General features: G+C 45.5%; 1 protein-coding gene across 1 annotated transcript in view; it reads right to left on the bottom strand.

The window, feature by feature from the left end:
- The window catches only part of SLC1A7 (solute carrier family 1 member 7), a gene marked incomplete at its 5' end in the record, with an annotated part of 92542 nt that overhangs the window by 10813 nt on the left and 62260 nt on the right, over positions 1-19469 (bottom strand). The window contains one exon of the mRNA XM_088462256.1: positions 15046-15145. Within this exon, the coding sequence (XP_088318382.1) occupies positions 15046-15145 (100 nt within the window). The remainder of the gene's footprint in view (positions 1-15045; positions 15146-19469) is intronic.

Below are 19469 nucleotides of genomic sequence, written 5' to 3'. Positions count from 1 at the left end.
CTCCCCCCACTGCACAACATACTCCCCCCACTGCACAACATACTCCCCCCACTGCACAACATACTCCCCCCACTGCACAACATACTCCCCCCACTGCACATCATACACCCCCACTGCACATCATACTCCCCCACTGCACATCATACTTGCTGATTTTTTTGGCTGCCCTTTCCGGGAGGGGACAGCCAGGTGAGTGGTGCAGATAGTCCTTGGCAAAGTTTAATGGACGGTGTGGGGAGCAAGGTGCAGACTAGCTGGTGGTGCACGTGCGGGTGAGAGAGGAGGGCAGGTTTCGGGAGAGTAGGCATGTATGCTGCACACTGATGCTGGAAGTACTTTTATATAACAGATACCTAATTATTCTCCATGACTTTATATACACATGGGAGAGGACGGGGTTCATTACAGGCACTTAGGAAGCATTAAACATCCACTGAGCAGCTGTGGGCTCGCCATGACCCTTAGCTCAGCTGGATTCCGCTCGCAGATGGGTTTAGGGTGCACGATAGCAGCAAGGAGCAGCGGTTATCACAAGCAGAGCGGAGACATATTAGGAAAACACGAATAGATTTACAGTGTGTCTGCAATTACCATACAGGGAGAATGCTGACCATTTATAGAGACCTGTGCGTGACTCAGAACGCGGCCCAATCTCTAAACTGGCCTCTGGGCCAGATTCACTACCGATCATAACTGCGAATGCAATAGCGACTACGCTCGTAGTTCAACTGCGGTGATATGCTATTCCACTGCGATCACTATGCCATCGCAGCACTACATAAGGATGCACCCTTCACCTTACACACATCCGTAGTGTTTAGCAAGACTGTGAAACCATCAGTAACATGGAGAACGATCACAGCCTCACACACACTTACACAGGCTCTGACCTTACTCAGGAAATACTAACCTCATCACACACAGTAACTACACAAGACTGATATACCATCAGTAACATGGAGTACCATCACAGCCTCACACACACTTACACAAGCTCTGACCTTACTCAGGAATTACTAACCTCATCGCACACAGTGACTACACAAGACTGAGAAACCATCAGTAACATGGAGTACCATCACATCCTCACACACACTTACACAGGCTCTGACCTTACTCAGGAATTACTAACCTCATCACATACAGTGATTACACAAGACTGGGAAACCATCAGTAACATGGAGTACCATCACAGCCTCACACACACTTACACAAGCTCTGACCTTACTCAGGAATTACTAACCTCATCGCACACAGTGACTACACAAGACTGAGAAACCATCAGTAACATGGAGTACCATCACAGCCTCACACACACTTACACAGGCTCTGACCTTACTCAGGAATTACTAACCTCATCCTACGCAGTGATTACACATGACTGAGAAACCATCAGTAACATGGAGTACCAACACAGCCTCACCCACACACTTTCACAGGCTCTGACCTTACTCAGGAATTACTAACCTCATCACACACAGTGACTACACATGACTGAGAGACCATCAGTAACATGGAGTACCATCACAGCCTCACACACACTTACACAAGCTCTGACCTTACTCAGGAATTACTAACCTCATCACACGCAGTGACTACACAAGACTGAGTAACCATCAGTAACATGGAGTACTATCACAGCCTCACACACACTTACACAAGCTCTGACCTTACTCAGGAATTACTAACCTCATCACACACAGTGACTACACAAGACTGAGAAACCATCAGTAACATGGAGTACCATCACAGTCTCACACACAATTACACAGGCTCTGACATTACTCAGGAATTACTAACCTCATCACACACAGTGATTACACAAGACTGAGACACCATCAGTAACATGGAGTACCATCACATCCTCACACACACTTACACAGGCTCTGACCTTACTCAGGAATTACTAACCTCATCACATACAGTGATTACACAAGACTGGGAAACCATCAGTAACATGGAGTACCATCACAGCCTCACACACACTTACACAAGCTCTGACCTTACTCAGGAATTACTAACCTCATCGCACACAGTGACTACACAAGACTGAGAAACCATCAGTAACATGGAGTACCATCACAGCCTCACACACACTTACACAAGCTCTGACCTTACTCAGGAATTACTAACCTCATCCTACGCAGTGATTACACATGACTGAGAAACCATCAGTAACATGGAGTACCATCACAGCCTCACCCACACACTTTCACAGGCTCTGACCTTACTCAGGAATTACTAACCTCATCACACACAGTGATTACACAAGATTGAGAAACCATCAGTAACATGGAGTACCATCACAGCCTCACACACACTTACACAGGCTCTGACCTTACTCAGGAATTACTAACCTCATCACACGCAGTGACTACACAAGACTGAGTAACCATCAGTAACATGGAGTACTATCACAGCCTCACACACACTTACACAAGCTCTGACCTTACTCAGGAATTACTAACCTCATCACACACAGTGACTACACAAGACTGAGAAACCATCAGTAACATGGAGTACCATCACAGTCTCACACACCTACACAGGCTCTGACCTTACTCAGGAATTACTAACCTCATCACACCCAGTGATTACACAAGACTGAGATACCATCAGTAACATGGAGTACCATCACAGCCTCACACACACTTACACAGGCTCTGACCTTACTCAGGAATTACTAACCTCATCACACGCAGTGATTACACAAGACTGAGAGACCATCAGTAACATGGAGTACCATCACAGCCTCACACACACCTACACAGGCTCTGACCTTACTCTGGAATTACTAACCTCATCACACGCAGTGATTACACAAGACTGAGAAACCATCAGTAACATGGAGTACCATCACAGCCTCACACACACCTACACAGGCTCTGACCTTACTCTGGAATTACTAACCTCATCACACACAGTGATTACACAAGACTGAGAGACCGTCAGTAACATGGAGTACCATCACATTCTCACACACACTTACACAGGCTCTGACCTTACTCAGGAATTACTAACCTCATCACACACAGTGACTACACAAGACTGAGACACCATCAGTAACATGGAGTACCATCACATCCTCACACACACTTACACAGCTCTGACCTTACTCAGGTATTACTAACCTCATCACACACAGTGACTACACAAGACTGAGATACCATCAGTAACATGGAGTACCATCACATCCTCACACACACTTACACAGGCTCTGACCTTACTCAGGAATTACTAACCTCATCACACACAGTGACTACACAAGACTGAGATACCATCAGTAACATGGAGTACCATCACAGCCTCACACACACTTACACAGGCTCCGACCTTACTCAGGAATTACTAACCTCATCACACACAGTGATTACACAAGACTGAGATACCATCAGTAACATGGAGTACCATCACATCCTCACACACACTTACACAGGCTCCGACCTTACTCAGGAATTACTAACCTCATCACATGCAGTGACTACACAAGATTGAGAAACCATCAGTAACATGGAGTACCACCACAGCCTGACACACACTTACACAGGCTCTGACCTTACTCAGAAATTACTAACCTCATCACACGCAGTGATTACACAAGACTGAGAGACCATCAGTAACATGGAGTACCATCACAGCCTCACACACACTTACACAGGCTCTGACCTTACTCATGAATTACTAACCTCATCACACGAAGTGACTACACAAGACTGAGAACCCTCAGTAACATGGAGTACTATCACAGCCTCACACACACTTACACATGCTCTGACCTTACTCAGGAATTACTAACCTCATCACAGGAAGTGACTACACAAGACTGAGATACCATCAGTAAAATGGAGTACCATCACAGCCTCACACACACTTACACAGGCTCTGAGCTTACTCAGGAATTACTAACCTCATCACACGCAGTGATTACACAAGACTGGGATACTATCAGTAACATGGAGTACCATCACAGCCTCACACACCTACACAGGCACTGACCTTACTCAGGAATTACTAACCTCATCACACGCAGTGATTACACAAGACTCAGAAACCATCAGTAACCTCATCACACGCAGTGATTACACAAGACTGAGAAACCATCAGTAACCTCATCATACGCAGTGATTACACAAGACTGAGAAACCATCAGTAACAAGGAGTACCATCACAGCCTCGCACACACATTTACACAGGCTCTGACCTTACTCAGGAATTACTTACCTCGTCACACGCAGTGATTACACAAGATTGAGAAACCTTTAGTAACATGGAGTACCATCACAACCTCACACACACTTACACAGGCTCTGACCTTACTCAGGAATTACTAACCTCATCAAACACAGTGACTACACAAGACTGAGAAACCATCAGTAACATGGAGTACCATCACAGCCTCACACACACATACACAGGCTCTGACCTTACTCTGGAATTACTAACCTCATCACACGCAGTGATTACACAAGACTGAGACACCATCAGTAACATGGAGTACCACCACAGCCTCGCACACACTTACACAGGCTCTGACCTTACTCAGGTATTACTAACCTCATCACACACAGTGATTACACAAGATTGGGAAACCATCAGTAACATGGAGTACCATCACAGCCTCACACACACTTACACAAGCTCTGACCTTACTCAGGAATTACTAACCTCATCACACGCAGGGATTACACAAGACTGAGATACCATTAGTAACATGGAGTACCATCACAGCCTCACACACACACAGGCTCTGACCTTACTCAGGAATCACTAACCTCATCACACGCAGTGATTACACAAGACTGAGATACCATCAGTAACACGGAGTACCATCACAGCCTCACACACACTTACACAGGCTCTGACCTTACTCAGGAATTACTAACCTCATCACACGCAGAGATTACACAAGACTGAGATACCATCAGTAACATGGAGTACCATCGCAGCCACATTCCCACTTACACAGGCTCTGACCTTACTCAGGAATTACTAACCTCTTCCCATGCAGTGATTACACAAGACTGAGAAACTATCAGTAACAGGGAGTACCATCACATCCTCACACACACTTACACAGGATCTGACCTTACTCAGGAATTACTAACCTCATCCCATGCAGTGATTACACAAGACTGAGAAACTATCAGTAACAGGGAGTACCATCACATCCTCACACACACTTACACAGGCTCTGACCTTACTCAGGAATTACTAACCTCATCACACACAGTGATTACACAAGGCAGAGTAACCATTAGTAACATGGAGTACCACCACAGCCTCACACACACTTACACAGGCTCTGACCTTACTCAGGAATTACTAACCTCATCCCATGCAGTGATTACACAAGACTGAGAAACTATCAGTAACAGGGAGTACCATCACATCCTCACACACACTTACACAGGATCTGACCTTACTCAGGAATTACTAACCTCATCACACACAGTGATTACACAAGACTGAGAAACTATCAGTAACAGGGAGTACCATCACATCCTCACACACACTTACACAGGCTCTGACCTTACTTTGGAATTACTAACCTCATCACACACAGTGATTACACAAGACTGAGAAACCATCACTAACATGGAGTATCATCACATCCTCACACAGGCTCTGACCTAACTCAGGAATTACTAACCTCATCACACACAGTGATTACACAAGACTGAGAGACCATCAGTAACATGGAGTACCATCACATCCTCACACACACTTACACAGGCTCTGACCTTACTCAGGAATTACTAACCTCATCACATGCAGTGACTACACAAGATTGAGAAACCATCAGTAACATGGAGTACCATCACAGCCTGACACACACTTACACAGGCTCTGACCTTACTCAGGAATTACTAACCTCATCACACACAGTGATTACACAAGACTGAGAGACCGTCAGTAACATGCAGTACCATCACATTCTCACACACACTTACACAGGATCTGACCTTACTCAGGAATTACTAACCTCATCAGACACAGTGATTACACAAGACTGAGATACCATCAGTAACATGGAGTACCATCACAGCCTCAAACGCACTTACACAGGGTCTGACCTTACTCAGGAATTACTAACCTCATCACACGCAGTGATTACACAAGACTGAGAGACCATCAGTAACATGGAGTATCATCACAGCCTCACACACACTTACACAGGCTCTGACCTTACTCAGGAATTACTAACCTCATCACACACAGTGATTACACAAGACTGAGATACCATCAGTAACATGGAGAACCATCACATCCTCACACACACTTACACAGCTCTGACCTTTCTCAGGTATTATTAACCTCATCACACACAGTGACTACACAAGACTGAGACACCATCAGTAACATGGAGTACCATCACAGCCTCACACACACTTACACAGGCTCTGACCTTACTCAGGTATTATTAACCTCATCATACGCAGTGATTACACAAGACTGAGACACCATCAGTAACATGGAGTACCATCACAGCCTCATACACACTTACACAGGGTCTGACCTTACTCAGGAATTACTAACCTCATCACACGCAGGGATTACACAAGACTGAGATACCATTAGTAACATGGAGTACCATCACAGCCTCACACACACACAGGCTCTGACCTTACTCAGGAATTACTAACCTCATCACACACAGTGATTACACAAGACTGAGATACCATCAGTAACATGGAGTACCATCACATCCTCACACACACTTACACATGCTCTGACCTTACTCAGGAATCACTAACCTCATCACACGCAGTGATTACACAAGACTGAGATACCATCAGTAACATGGAGTACCATCACAGCCTCACACACACTTACACAGGCTCTGACCTTACTCAGGAATTACTAACCTCATCACACGCAAAGATTACACAAGACTGAGATACCATCAGTAACATGGAGTACTATCACAGCCTCACACACACTTACACAGCTCTGACCTTACTCAGGTATTACTAACCTCATCACACGCAGTGACTACACAAGACTGAGACACCATCAGTAACATGGAGTACCATCACAGCCTCACACACACTTACACAGGCACTGACCTTACTCAGAAATTACTAACCTCATCACACGCAGTGATTACACAAGACTGAGAGACCATCAGTAACATGGAGTACCATCACATCCTCACACACACTTACACAGGCTCAGACATTACTCAGGAATTACTAACCTCATCACACACAGTGATTACACAAGACTGAGATACTATCAGTAACATGGAGTACCATCACAGCCTCACACACCTACACAGGCACTGACCTTACTCAGGAATTACTAACCTCATCACACGCAGTGATTACACAAGACTCAGAAACCATCAGTAACCTCATCACACGCAGTGATTACACAAGACTGAGAAATCATCAGTAACCTCATCATACGCAGTGATTACACAAGACTGAGAAACCATCAGTAACATGGAGTACCATCACAGCCTCGCACACACTTACACAAGCTCTGACCTTACTCAGGAATTACTAACCTCATCACACACAGTGATTACACAAGACTGAGACACCATCAGTAACATGGAGTACCATCACAGCCTCACACACACTTACACAGGATCTGACCTTACTCTGGAATTACTAACCTCATCACACACAGTGATTACACAAGACTGAGAGACCGTCAGTAACATGGAGTACTATCACAGCCTCACACATACTTACACAGGCTCTGACCTTACTCTGGAATTAATAACCTCATCACACGCAGTGATTACACAAGACTGAGATACCACCAGTAACATGGAGTACCATCACAGCCTCACACACACTTACACACACAGGCTCTGACCTTACTCTGGAATTAATAACCTCATCACACGAAGTGACTACACAAGACTGAGAACCATCAGTAACATGGAGTACCATCACAGCCTCACACACACTTACACAGGCTCTGAGCTTACTCAGGAATTACTAACCTCATCACACGCAGTGATTACACAAGACTGAGAGACCATCAGTAACATGGAGTACCATCACATCCTCACACACACTTACACATGCTCTGACCTTACTCAGGAATTAGTAACCTCATCACACACAGTGATTACACAAGACTGAGATACCATCAGTAACAAGGAGTACCATCACATCCTCATACACACTTACACAGCTCTGACCTTACTCAGGAATTACTAACATCATCACACGCAGTGACTACACAAGCCTGAGATACCATCAGTAACATGGAGTACCATCACATCCTCACACTCACTTACACAGGCTCTGACCTTACTCAGGAATTACTAACCTCATCACACGCAGTGATTACACAAGACTGAGAAACCATCAGTAACCTCATCACACGCAGTGATTACACAAGACTGAGAAACCATCAGTAACATGGAGTACCATCACAACCTCCCACACACTTACACAGGCTCTGACCTTACTCAGGAATTACTAACCTCATCACACACAGTTATTACACAAGACTGAGAAACCATCAGTAACATGGAGTACCATCACATCCGCACACACTTACACAGGCTCTGATCTTACTCAGGAATTACTAACCTCATCCCATGCAGTGATTACACAAGACTGAGAAACTATCAGTAACAGGGAGTACCATCACATCCTCACACACACTTACACAGGATCTGACCTTACTCAGGAATTACTAACCTCATCCCATGCAGTGATTACACAAGACTGAGAAACTATCAGAAACAGGGAGTACCATCACATCCTCATACACACTTACACAGGCTCTGACCTTACTCAGGAATTACTAACCTCATCACACGCAGTGACTACACAAGACAGAGTAACCATTAGTAACATGGAGTACCATCACATCCTCACACACACTTACACAGGCTCTGACCTTACTCAGGAATTACTAACCTCATCCCATGCAGTGATTACACAAGACTGAGAAACTATCAGTAACAGGGAGTACCATCACATCCTCACACACACTTACACAGGATCTGACCTTACTCTGGAATTACTAACCTCATCACACACAGTGATTACACAAGACTGAGAGACCGTCAGTAACATGGAGTACTATCACAGCCTCACACATACTTACACAGGCTCTGACCTTACTCAGGAATTACTAACCTCATCACACGCAGTGACTACACAAGACAGAGTAACCATCAGTAACATGGAGTACCATCACATCCTCACACACACTTACACAGGATCTGACCTTACTCAGGAATTACTAACCTCATCACACACAGTGATTACACAAGACTGAGATACCATCAGTAACATGGAGTACCATCACATCCTCACACACACTTACACAGGCTCTGACCTTACTTTGGAATTACTAACCTCATCACACACAGTGATTACACAAGACTGAGAAACCATCACTAACATGGAGTATCATCACATCCTCACACAGGCTCTGACCTAACTCAGGAATTACTAACCTCATCACACACAGTGATTACACAAGACTGAGAGACCATCAGTAACATGGAGTACCATCACAGCCTCAAACACACTTACACAGGGTCTGACCTTACTCAGGAATTACTAACCTCATCACATGCAGTGATTACACAAGACTGAGAGACCATCAGTAACATGGAGTACCATCACAGCCTCACACACACTTACACATGCTCTGACCTTACTCATGAATTACTAACCTCATCACACACAGTGACTACACAAGACTGAGACACCATCAGTAACATGGAGTACAATCACAACCTCACACACACTTACACAGCTCTGACCTTACTCAGGTATTATTAACCTCATCATACGCAGTGATTTCACAAGACTGAGACAACATCAGTAACATGGAGTACCATCACAGCCTCAAACACACTTACACAGGGTCTGACCTTACTCAGGAATTACTAACCTCATCACATGCAGGGATTACACAAGACTGAGATACCATCAGTAACATGGAGTACCATCACAGCCTCACACACACTTACACAGGCTCTGACCTTACTCAGGAATCACTAACCTCATCACACGCAGTGATTACACAAGACTGAGATACCATCAGTAACATGGAGTACCATCACAGCCTCACACACACTTACACAGGCTCTGACCTTACTCAGGAATTACTAACCTCATCACACGCAGAGATTACACAAGACTGAGAAACTATCAGTAACATGGAGTACCATCACATCCTCATACACACTTACACAGGCTCTGACCTTACTCAGGAATTACTAACCTCATCCCATGCAGTGATTACACAAGACTGAGATACCATCAGTAACATGGAGTACCATCACATCCTCATACACACTTACACAGGCTCTGACCTTACTCAGGAATTACTAACCTCATCACACGCAGTGACTACACAAGACAGAGTAACCATTAGTAACATGGAGTACCATCACATCCTCACACACACTTACACAGGATCTGACCTTACTCAGGAATTACTAACCTCATCACACACAGTGATTACACAAGACTGAGAAACTATCAGTAACAGGGAGTACCATCACATCCTCACACACACTTACACAGGCTCTGACCTTACTTTGGAATTACTAACCTCATCACACACAGTGATTACACAAGACTGAGAAACCATCACTAACATGGAGTATCATCACATCCTCACACAGGCTCTGACCTAACTCAGGAATTACTAACCTCATCACACACAGTGATTACACAAGACTGAGAGACCATCAGTAACATGGAGTACCATCACAGCCTCAAACACACTTACACAGGGTCTGACCTTACTCAGGAATTATTAACCTCATCATACGCAGTGATTACACAAGACTGAGACAACATCAGTAACATGGAGTACCATCACAGCCTCAAACACACTTACACAGGGTCTGACCTTACTCAGGAATTACTAACCTCATCACACGCAGGGATTACACAAGACTGAGATACCATCAGTAACATGGAGTACCATCACAGCCTCACACACACACAGGCTCTGACCTTACTCAGGAATCACTAACCTCATCACACGCAGTGATTACACAAGACTGAGATACCATCAGTAACATGGAGTACCATCACAGCCTCACACACACTTACACAGGCTCTGACCTTACTCAGGAATTACTAACCTCATCACACGCAGAGATTACACAAGACTGAGACACCATCAGTAACATGGAGTACTATCACAGCCTCACACACACTTACACAGGCTCTGACCTTACTCAGGAATTACTAACCTCATCACACGCAGTGATTACACAAGACTGAGAGACCATCAGTAACATGGAGTACCATCACAGCCTCACACACACTTACACAGGCACTGACCTTACTCAGAAATTACTAACCTCATCACACGCAGTGATTACACAAGACTGAGAGACCATCAGTAACATGGAGTACCATCACATCCTCACACACACTTACACATGCTCTGACCTTACTCAGGAATTAGTAACCTCATCACACACAGTGATTACACAAGACTGAGATACCATCAGTAACAAGGAGTACCATCACATCCTCATACACACTTACACAGCTCTGACCTTACTCAGGAATTACTAACATCATCACACGCAGTGACTACACAAGCCTGAGATACCATCAGTAACATGGAGTACCATCACATCCTCACACTCACTTACACAGGCTCTGACCTTACTCAGGAATTACTAACCTCATCACACGCAGTGATTACACAAGACTGAGAAACCATCAGTAACCTCATCACACGCAGTGATTACACAAGACTGAGAAACCGTCAGTAACATGGAGTACCATCACAACCTCCCACACACTTACACAGGCTCTGACCTTACTCAGGATTTACTAACCTCATCACATGCAGTGATTACACAAGACTGAGATACCATCAGTAACATGGAGTACCATCACAGCCTCACACACACTTACACACACAGGCTCTGACCTTACTCAGGAATTACTAACCTCATCACACACAGTGATTACACAAGACTGAGAAACCATCAGTAACATGGAGTACCATCACATCCTCACACAGGGTCTGACCTTACTCAGGAATTACTAACCTCATCACACACAGTGATTACACAAGACTGGGAGACCATCAGTAAAATGGAGTACCATCACAGCCTCACACACTTACACAGGCTCTGGCCTTACTCAGGAATTACTAACCTCATCACATGCAGTGACTACACAAGATTGAGAAACCATCAGTAACATGGAGTACCATCACAGCCTCTCACACACTTACACAGGCTCTGACCTTACTCAGGAATTACTATCCTCATCACACACAGTGATTATACAAGACTGAGAGACCGTCAGTAACATGAAGTACCATCACAGCCACATTCCCACTTACACAGGCTCTGACCTTACTCAGGAATTACTAACCTTATCACACACAGTGATTACACAAGACTGAGACACCATCAGTAACATGGAGTACCATCACAGCCTCACACACACTTACACAGGCTCTGACCTTACTCAGGAATTACTAACCTCATCACACACAGTGATTACACAACACTGAGATACCATCAGTAACATGGAGTACTATCACAGCCTCACACATACTTACACAGGCTCTGACCTTACTCTGGAATTACTAACCTCATCACACGCAGTGATTACACAAGACTGAGATACCATCAGTAACATGGAGTACCATCACAGCCTCACACACACTTACACAGGCTCTGACCTTACTCAGGAATTACTAACCTCACACACACAGTTTTTACACAAGACTGAGATACCATCAGTAACATGGAGTACCATCACATCCTAACACACACTTACACAGGCTCTGACCTTACTCAGGAATTACTAACCTCATCACACGCAGTGATTACACAAGACTGAGAAACCATCAGTAACATGGAGTACCATCACAGCCTCACACACACTTACACAGGCTCTGACCTTACTCAGGAATTACTAACCTCATCACACACAGTGATTACACAAGACTGAGACACCATCAGTAACATGGAGTACCATCACAGCCTCACACACACTTACACAGGCTCTGACCTTACTCAGGAATTACTAACATCATCACACGCAGTGACTACACAAGCCTGAGATACCATCAGTAACATGGAGTACCATCACATCCTCACACTCACTTACACAGGCTCTGACCTTACTCAGGAATTACTAACCTCATCACACTCAGTGATTACACAAGACTGAGAAACCATCAGTAACCTCATCACACGCAGTGATTACACAAGACTGAGAAACCATCAGTAACATGGAGTACCATCACAACCTCCCACACACTTACACAGGCTCTGACCTTACTCAGGAATTACTAACCTCATCACACACAGTGATTACACAACACTGAGATACCATCAGTAACATGGAGTACTATCACAGCCTCACACATACTTACACAGGCTCTGACCTTACTCTGGAATTACTAACCTCATCACACGCAGTGATTACACAAGACTGAGATACCATCAGTAACATGGAGTACCATCACAGCCTCACACACACTTACACAGCTCTGACCTTACTCAGGAATTACTAACATGATCACACGCAGTGATTACACAATTCTGAGAAACCATCAGTAACATGGAGTACCATTACAGCCTCACACACACTTACACAGGCTCTGACCTTACTCAGGAATTACTAACCTCACACACACAGTTTTTACACAAGACTGAGATACCATCAGTAACATGGAGTACCATCACATCCTAACACACACTTACACAGGCTCTGACCTTACTCAGGAATTACTAACCTCATCACACGCAGTGATTACACAAGACTGAGATACCATCAGTAACATGGAGTACCATCACAGCCTCACACACACTTACACAGGCTCTGACCTTACTCAGGAATTACTAACCTCATCACACACAGTGACTACACAAGACTGAGAAACCATCAGTAACATGGAGTACCATCATATCCTCACACACACTTACACAGGCTCTGACCTTACTCAGGAATTACTAACCTCATCACACACAGTGATCACACAAGACTGAGAGACCATCAGTAACATGGAGTACCATCACATCCTCACACACTTACACAGGCTCTGATCTTACTCAGGAATTACTAACCTCATCACACGCAGTCATTACACAAGACTGAGACACCATCAGTAACATGGAGTACCATCACATCCTCACACACTTACACAGGCTCTTATCTTACTCTGGAATTACTAACCTCATCACACACAGTGACTACACAAGACTAAGAAACCATCAGTAATATGGAGTACCATCACAGCCTCACACACACTTACATAGGCTCTGACCTTACTCAGGAATTACTAACCTCATCACACGCAGTGATTACACAAGACTGAGAGACCATCAGTAACATGGAGTACCATCACATCCTCACACACTTACACAGGCTCGGACCTTACTCAGGAATTACTAACCTCATCACACGCAGTGACTACACAAGACTGAGAGACCATCAGTAACATGGAGTACCATCACATCCTCACACACACTTACACATGCTCTGACCTTACTCAGGAATTACTAACCTCATCACACACAGTGATTACACAATTCTGAGAAACCATCAGTAACATGGAGTACCATCACAGCCTCACACACACTTACACAGGCTCTGACCTTACTCAGGAATTACTAACCTCACACACACAGTGATTACACAAGACTGAGATACCATCAGTAACATGGAGTACCATCACATCCTAACACACACTTACACAGGCTCTGACCTTACTCAGGAATTACTAACCTCATCACACGCAGTGATTACACAAGACTGAGATACCATCAGTAACATGGAGTACCATCACAGCCTCACACACACTTACACAGGCTCTGACCTTACTCAGGAATTACTAACCTCATCACACACAGTGACTACACAAGACTGAGAAACCATCAGTAACATGGAGTACCATCACAGCCTCACACACACTTACACAGGCTCTGACCTTACTCAGGAATTACTAACCTCATCACACACAGTGAAAGCCCTAAACATATGTCCGTACACCAAAATCAGTTATCTGTAAACAGGGACATCCGTTCTCCTGCAACGTGCCCCCCTCCCAGGTGTCACATTTTACCTCTTCACTCTGCCTTGCAAAATCTTTCCTGCAGATATGCGCCATGATCCCGGCCGCCAGGGCGTCTCCGAGCACATTGATCATTGTCCGGAATCTGTCTCTGGGAGAAAACAACAAACACAAATATTGGTCAGATGCATTAACGTGCTGGCAGTATGTATGTGTATGTATGTACGTGTAGGTATGTGTATGTATGTACATGTAGGTATGTGTATGTACGTGTAGGTATGTATGTGTAGTTTATGTGTATGTATGTACGTGTAGGTATGTGTATGTACGTGTAGGTATGTATGTGTAGTTTATGTGTATGTATGTACGTGTAGGTATGTGTTTATATGTGTATGTATGTACGTGTAGGTATGTGTATGTAAGTACGTGTAGGTATGTGTATGTACGTGTAGGTATGTATGTGTAGTTTATGTGTATGTATGTACGTGTAGGTATGTATGTGTAGTTTATGTGTATGTATGTACGTGTAGGTATGTGTATGTACGTGTAGGTATGTATGTGTAGTTTATGTGTATGTATGTACGTGTAGGTATGTGTATATACGTGTAGGTATGTATGTGTAGTTTATGTGTATGTATGTACGTGTAGGTATGTGTATGTACGTGTAGGTATGTATGTGTAGGTATGTGTATGTATGTACGTGTAGGTATGTGTAGGTATGTATGTGTAGTTTATGTGTATGTATGTACGTGTAGGTATGTGTATGTACGTGTAGGTATGTATGTGTAGGTATGTATGTGTAGGTATGTGTATGTATGTACGTGTAGGTATGTGTATGTATGTACGTGTAGGTATGTGTATGTATGTACGTGTAGGTATGTGTATGTACGTGTAGGAATGTACGTGTAGGTATTAGGGATGTGCGCTGGACGATTTTTGCCGGATTTGGATTTGGTTCTAATTCGTTGTCCGGCTTTGGATTTGGATTTTTTTACAAAAATTGACAAAAAAAGCTAAAATCACATAAATTGGTCTTTTTTTTCTTCCTAGAGTATTATTAACCTCAATAACGTTAATTTTCAGTCAATTTAGACCATATCACAGCTTATAATATTGTTTTCACCATTATTGGCCAAAGGTTGCAGTGAGCTGACTGGTTACTAAGCGACAAAGCAGCGGCACAACGACACAGACACCACAGTATACAGCACATCTATGACACATTGCCACACAGCAGTGCCAGAAATGAAAAGTAGTGCACCCACCCAGTGGGGTACGGCCAGCAGAGTCACAGTACTTGTTTACATAGTGGGCTACGGCCCAAGGAGTCACAGTGCACAATCTTATTCACATTACACCGCACATAGGGCCTGATTCACATTATACCATAATGTAGTGTCTCTTATTTATGTTACGACTCACAGTAGTGCCCCTTTTACACAATGCCCACAGTAGTGACCCTTTTACACAATGCCCACAGTAGTGCCCCTTTTACACAATGCCCCCAGCAGTGGTCCCTGTGCAGTCCCCTTAGTAGAAGGGTCCCCTATGCAGTGCCCCCAGTAGAATGCCCCCCAGTAGTATGTCCCCCATTAGCAGGCCCCCCCAGTAGTATGCCCCCATTAGCATGCCCCCCAGTAGTATGCCCCCCATTAGCAGCCCCCCCAGTAGTATGGCCCCCCCAGTAGTATGGTCCCCCCAGTAGCAGGCCCCTCCAGTAGTAGGCTGCCCCAGTAGTAGCCCCCCCTGTAGTATGGCCTCCCCCAGTAGTATGGTCCCCCCAGTAGTATGGTCCCCCCAGTAGCAGGCCCCCCCAGTAGCAGGCTGCACCAGTAGCAGGCCCTCCCAGTAGCAGACCCCCCCCAGTAGCAGGTCCCCCCAGTAGTAGGCCCCCCCAGTAGTAGGCCCCCCAGGTAGCAGGCCCCCCCAGTAGTAGGCTGCCCCAGTAGCAGGCCTCCCCAGTAGTATGCCCCCCTCAGTAGTATGGCCCTCCCAGCAGCAGGCCCCTCAGTAGTATGGCCCCCCCAGTAGCAGACCCCCCCAGTAGTATAGCCCCCCCCAGTAGCAGGCCCCCCCAGTAGTATGGCCCCCCCGCACCCCCAGTAGCAGACCCCCCAAGTAGCGCCCCAGGCCCTTACACAAGTAAAAAAAATAAAAATAAAATCGTGCCTGTATCCCCGCTCCCGCGCCGTCCACTCTGCTGTCACACGCTGAGGAGGGAGTTGGAAGACTGAGCTCATGTGTGAGCTCCAGCCGGCTCCCTCCGTGCAGCTCCCTCCGTGCAGCTCCGCTCATCTCTAGTAGGTATGTGTATGTATTAGAGATGAGCGGTTCGGATTCTATGGAATCCGAACCGCTCCGAACATTGGGGATCCGAGTCCACCCGAACCCTGTTCGGGTGTTCACCGCCTGACTCGGATCCCCGTTCGGGGCCGAACGGCGGCCACCTGATGTCAGATTCTCACTAGAGAATAGGGCTCCTATTGTGTAGGGCAGAGCGCTGTGATAGCGCTCTGCCCTACACAGACACAGACACACAGCCGCCAGCGGCAGCTGTGTGTTTGTTACAGCAGCCAATGAGAGTCACACAGACTCTCATTGGCTGCTGCACGGAGGGATCCGGCTGGAGCTCACACATGAGCTCCGTCTTCCGGCTCCCTCCTCAGCGTGTGACAGCAGAGCGGACGGCGCAGGAGCGGGGATACAGGTAAGTTTTTAATTTTTTTTATGTGTGTAAGGGCCTGGGGCGCTACTGGGGGGGGTCTGCTACTGGGGGTGCCGGGGGGGCAATACTACTGGGGGGCCATACTACTGGGGGCATAATACTGGGGGGGCCTGCTACTGGGGGGGGCATACTACTGGGGGGGCCTGCTACTGGGGGGGGCATACTACTGGGGGTGCCTGCTACTGGGGGGCATAATACTGGGGGGGTCTGCTACTTGGGGGGCCATACTAGTGGGGGGGCCTGCTACTGGGGAGGGGGCATACTACTGGAGGGGCATACTACTGGGGGGGTCTGCTACTTGGGGGGCCACATTACTGGGGGGGCATACTACTGGGGGGGGCATAATACTGGGGGGGCCTGCTACTGGGGGGCCTACTACTGGGGGCCATACTCCTGGGGGCCATACTCCTGGGGGGCCTGCTACTGGGGGGGCCTACTACTGTGGGCATTGTGTAAAAGGGTCACTACTGTGGGCATTGTGTAAAAGGGGCACTACTGTGGGCATTGTGTAAAAGGGGCACTACTGTGTGACATAACATAAATAAGAGACACTACTTTATGGTGTAATGTGAATCAGGCCCTATGTGCGGTGTAATGTGAATAAGATTGTGCACTGTGACTCCTTGGGCCGTAGCCCACTATGTAAACAAGTACTGTGACTCTGCTGGCCGTACCCCACTGGGTGGGTGCACTACTTTTCATTTCTGCCACTGCTGTGTGGCAATGTGTCATAGATGTGCTTTATACTGTGGTGTCTGTGTCGTTGTGCCGCTGCTCTGTCGCTTAGTAACCAGTCAGCTCACTGCAACCTTTGGCCAATAATGGTGAAAACAATATTATAAGCTGTGATATGGTCTAAATTGACTGAAAATTAACGTTATTGAGGTTAATAATACTCTAGGAAGAAAAAAAAGACCAATTTATGTGATTTTAGCTTTTTTTTGTCAATTTTTGTAAAAAAATCCAAATCCAAAGCCGGACGACGAATTAGAACCAAATCCAAATCCGGCAAAAATGGTCCAGCGCACATCCCTAGTATGTATGTGTATGTATCTATGTACGTGTATGTACTTATATGTATGTACGGGTATGTATGTATGTATGTGTATGTATGTACGTACGTGCATGTATGTATGTGTATGCATGTACTGTATGTATGTATGTGTATGTATGTATGTACGGGTATGTATATGTATGTACATGTGGGGCTGAAGATGCTGGGGATTTATACTCCCCATGACGCTTCATGTGTTGTGTGTCCTACTGGTTCCTTAATAACATACCGAGCAACACGTTCTCCTTCTATTTGTTGCTTTCTCATTTTAGGTCATCAGCAAAATGCCACAACCACACAACAAGGGGGACCCCAGCAGCACAGAGTATGTAATATATAAGGGTGACCCCGGCAGCACACAGTATGTAATATATAAGGCTGACCCCGGCTACACAGAGTATGTAATATATAAGGGTGACCCCAGCAGCACAGGGCATGTAATATATAAGGGTGACCCCGGCTACACAGAGTATGTAATATATAAGGGTGACCCCAGCAGCACAGAGTATGTAATATATAAGGGTGACCCCAGCAGCACAGAGCATGTAATATATAAGGGTGACCCCAGCAGCACAGAGCATGTAATATATAAGGGTGACCCCAGCAGCACAGAGCATGTAATATATAAGGGTGACCCCAGCAGCACAGAGCATGTAATATATAAGGGTGACCCCAGCAGCACAGAGCATGTAATAT

Source organism: Taudactylus pleione, unplaced genomic scaffold (assembly GCF_031769625.1).
Source record: "Taudactylus pleione unplaced genomic scaffold, aTauple2 ptg001175l, whole genome shotgun sequence".
Classification (NCBI taxonomy): Eukaryota; Metazoa; Chordata; class Amphibia; order Anura; family Myobatrachidae; genus Taudactylus; species Taudactylus pleione.
The sequence above is the reverse complement of the archived record's forward strand: the minus strand, read 5'-3'. Positions and strand labels throughout refer to the sequence as shown.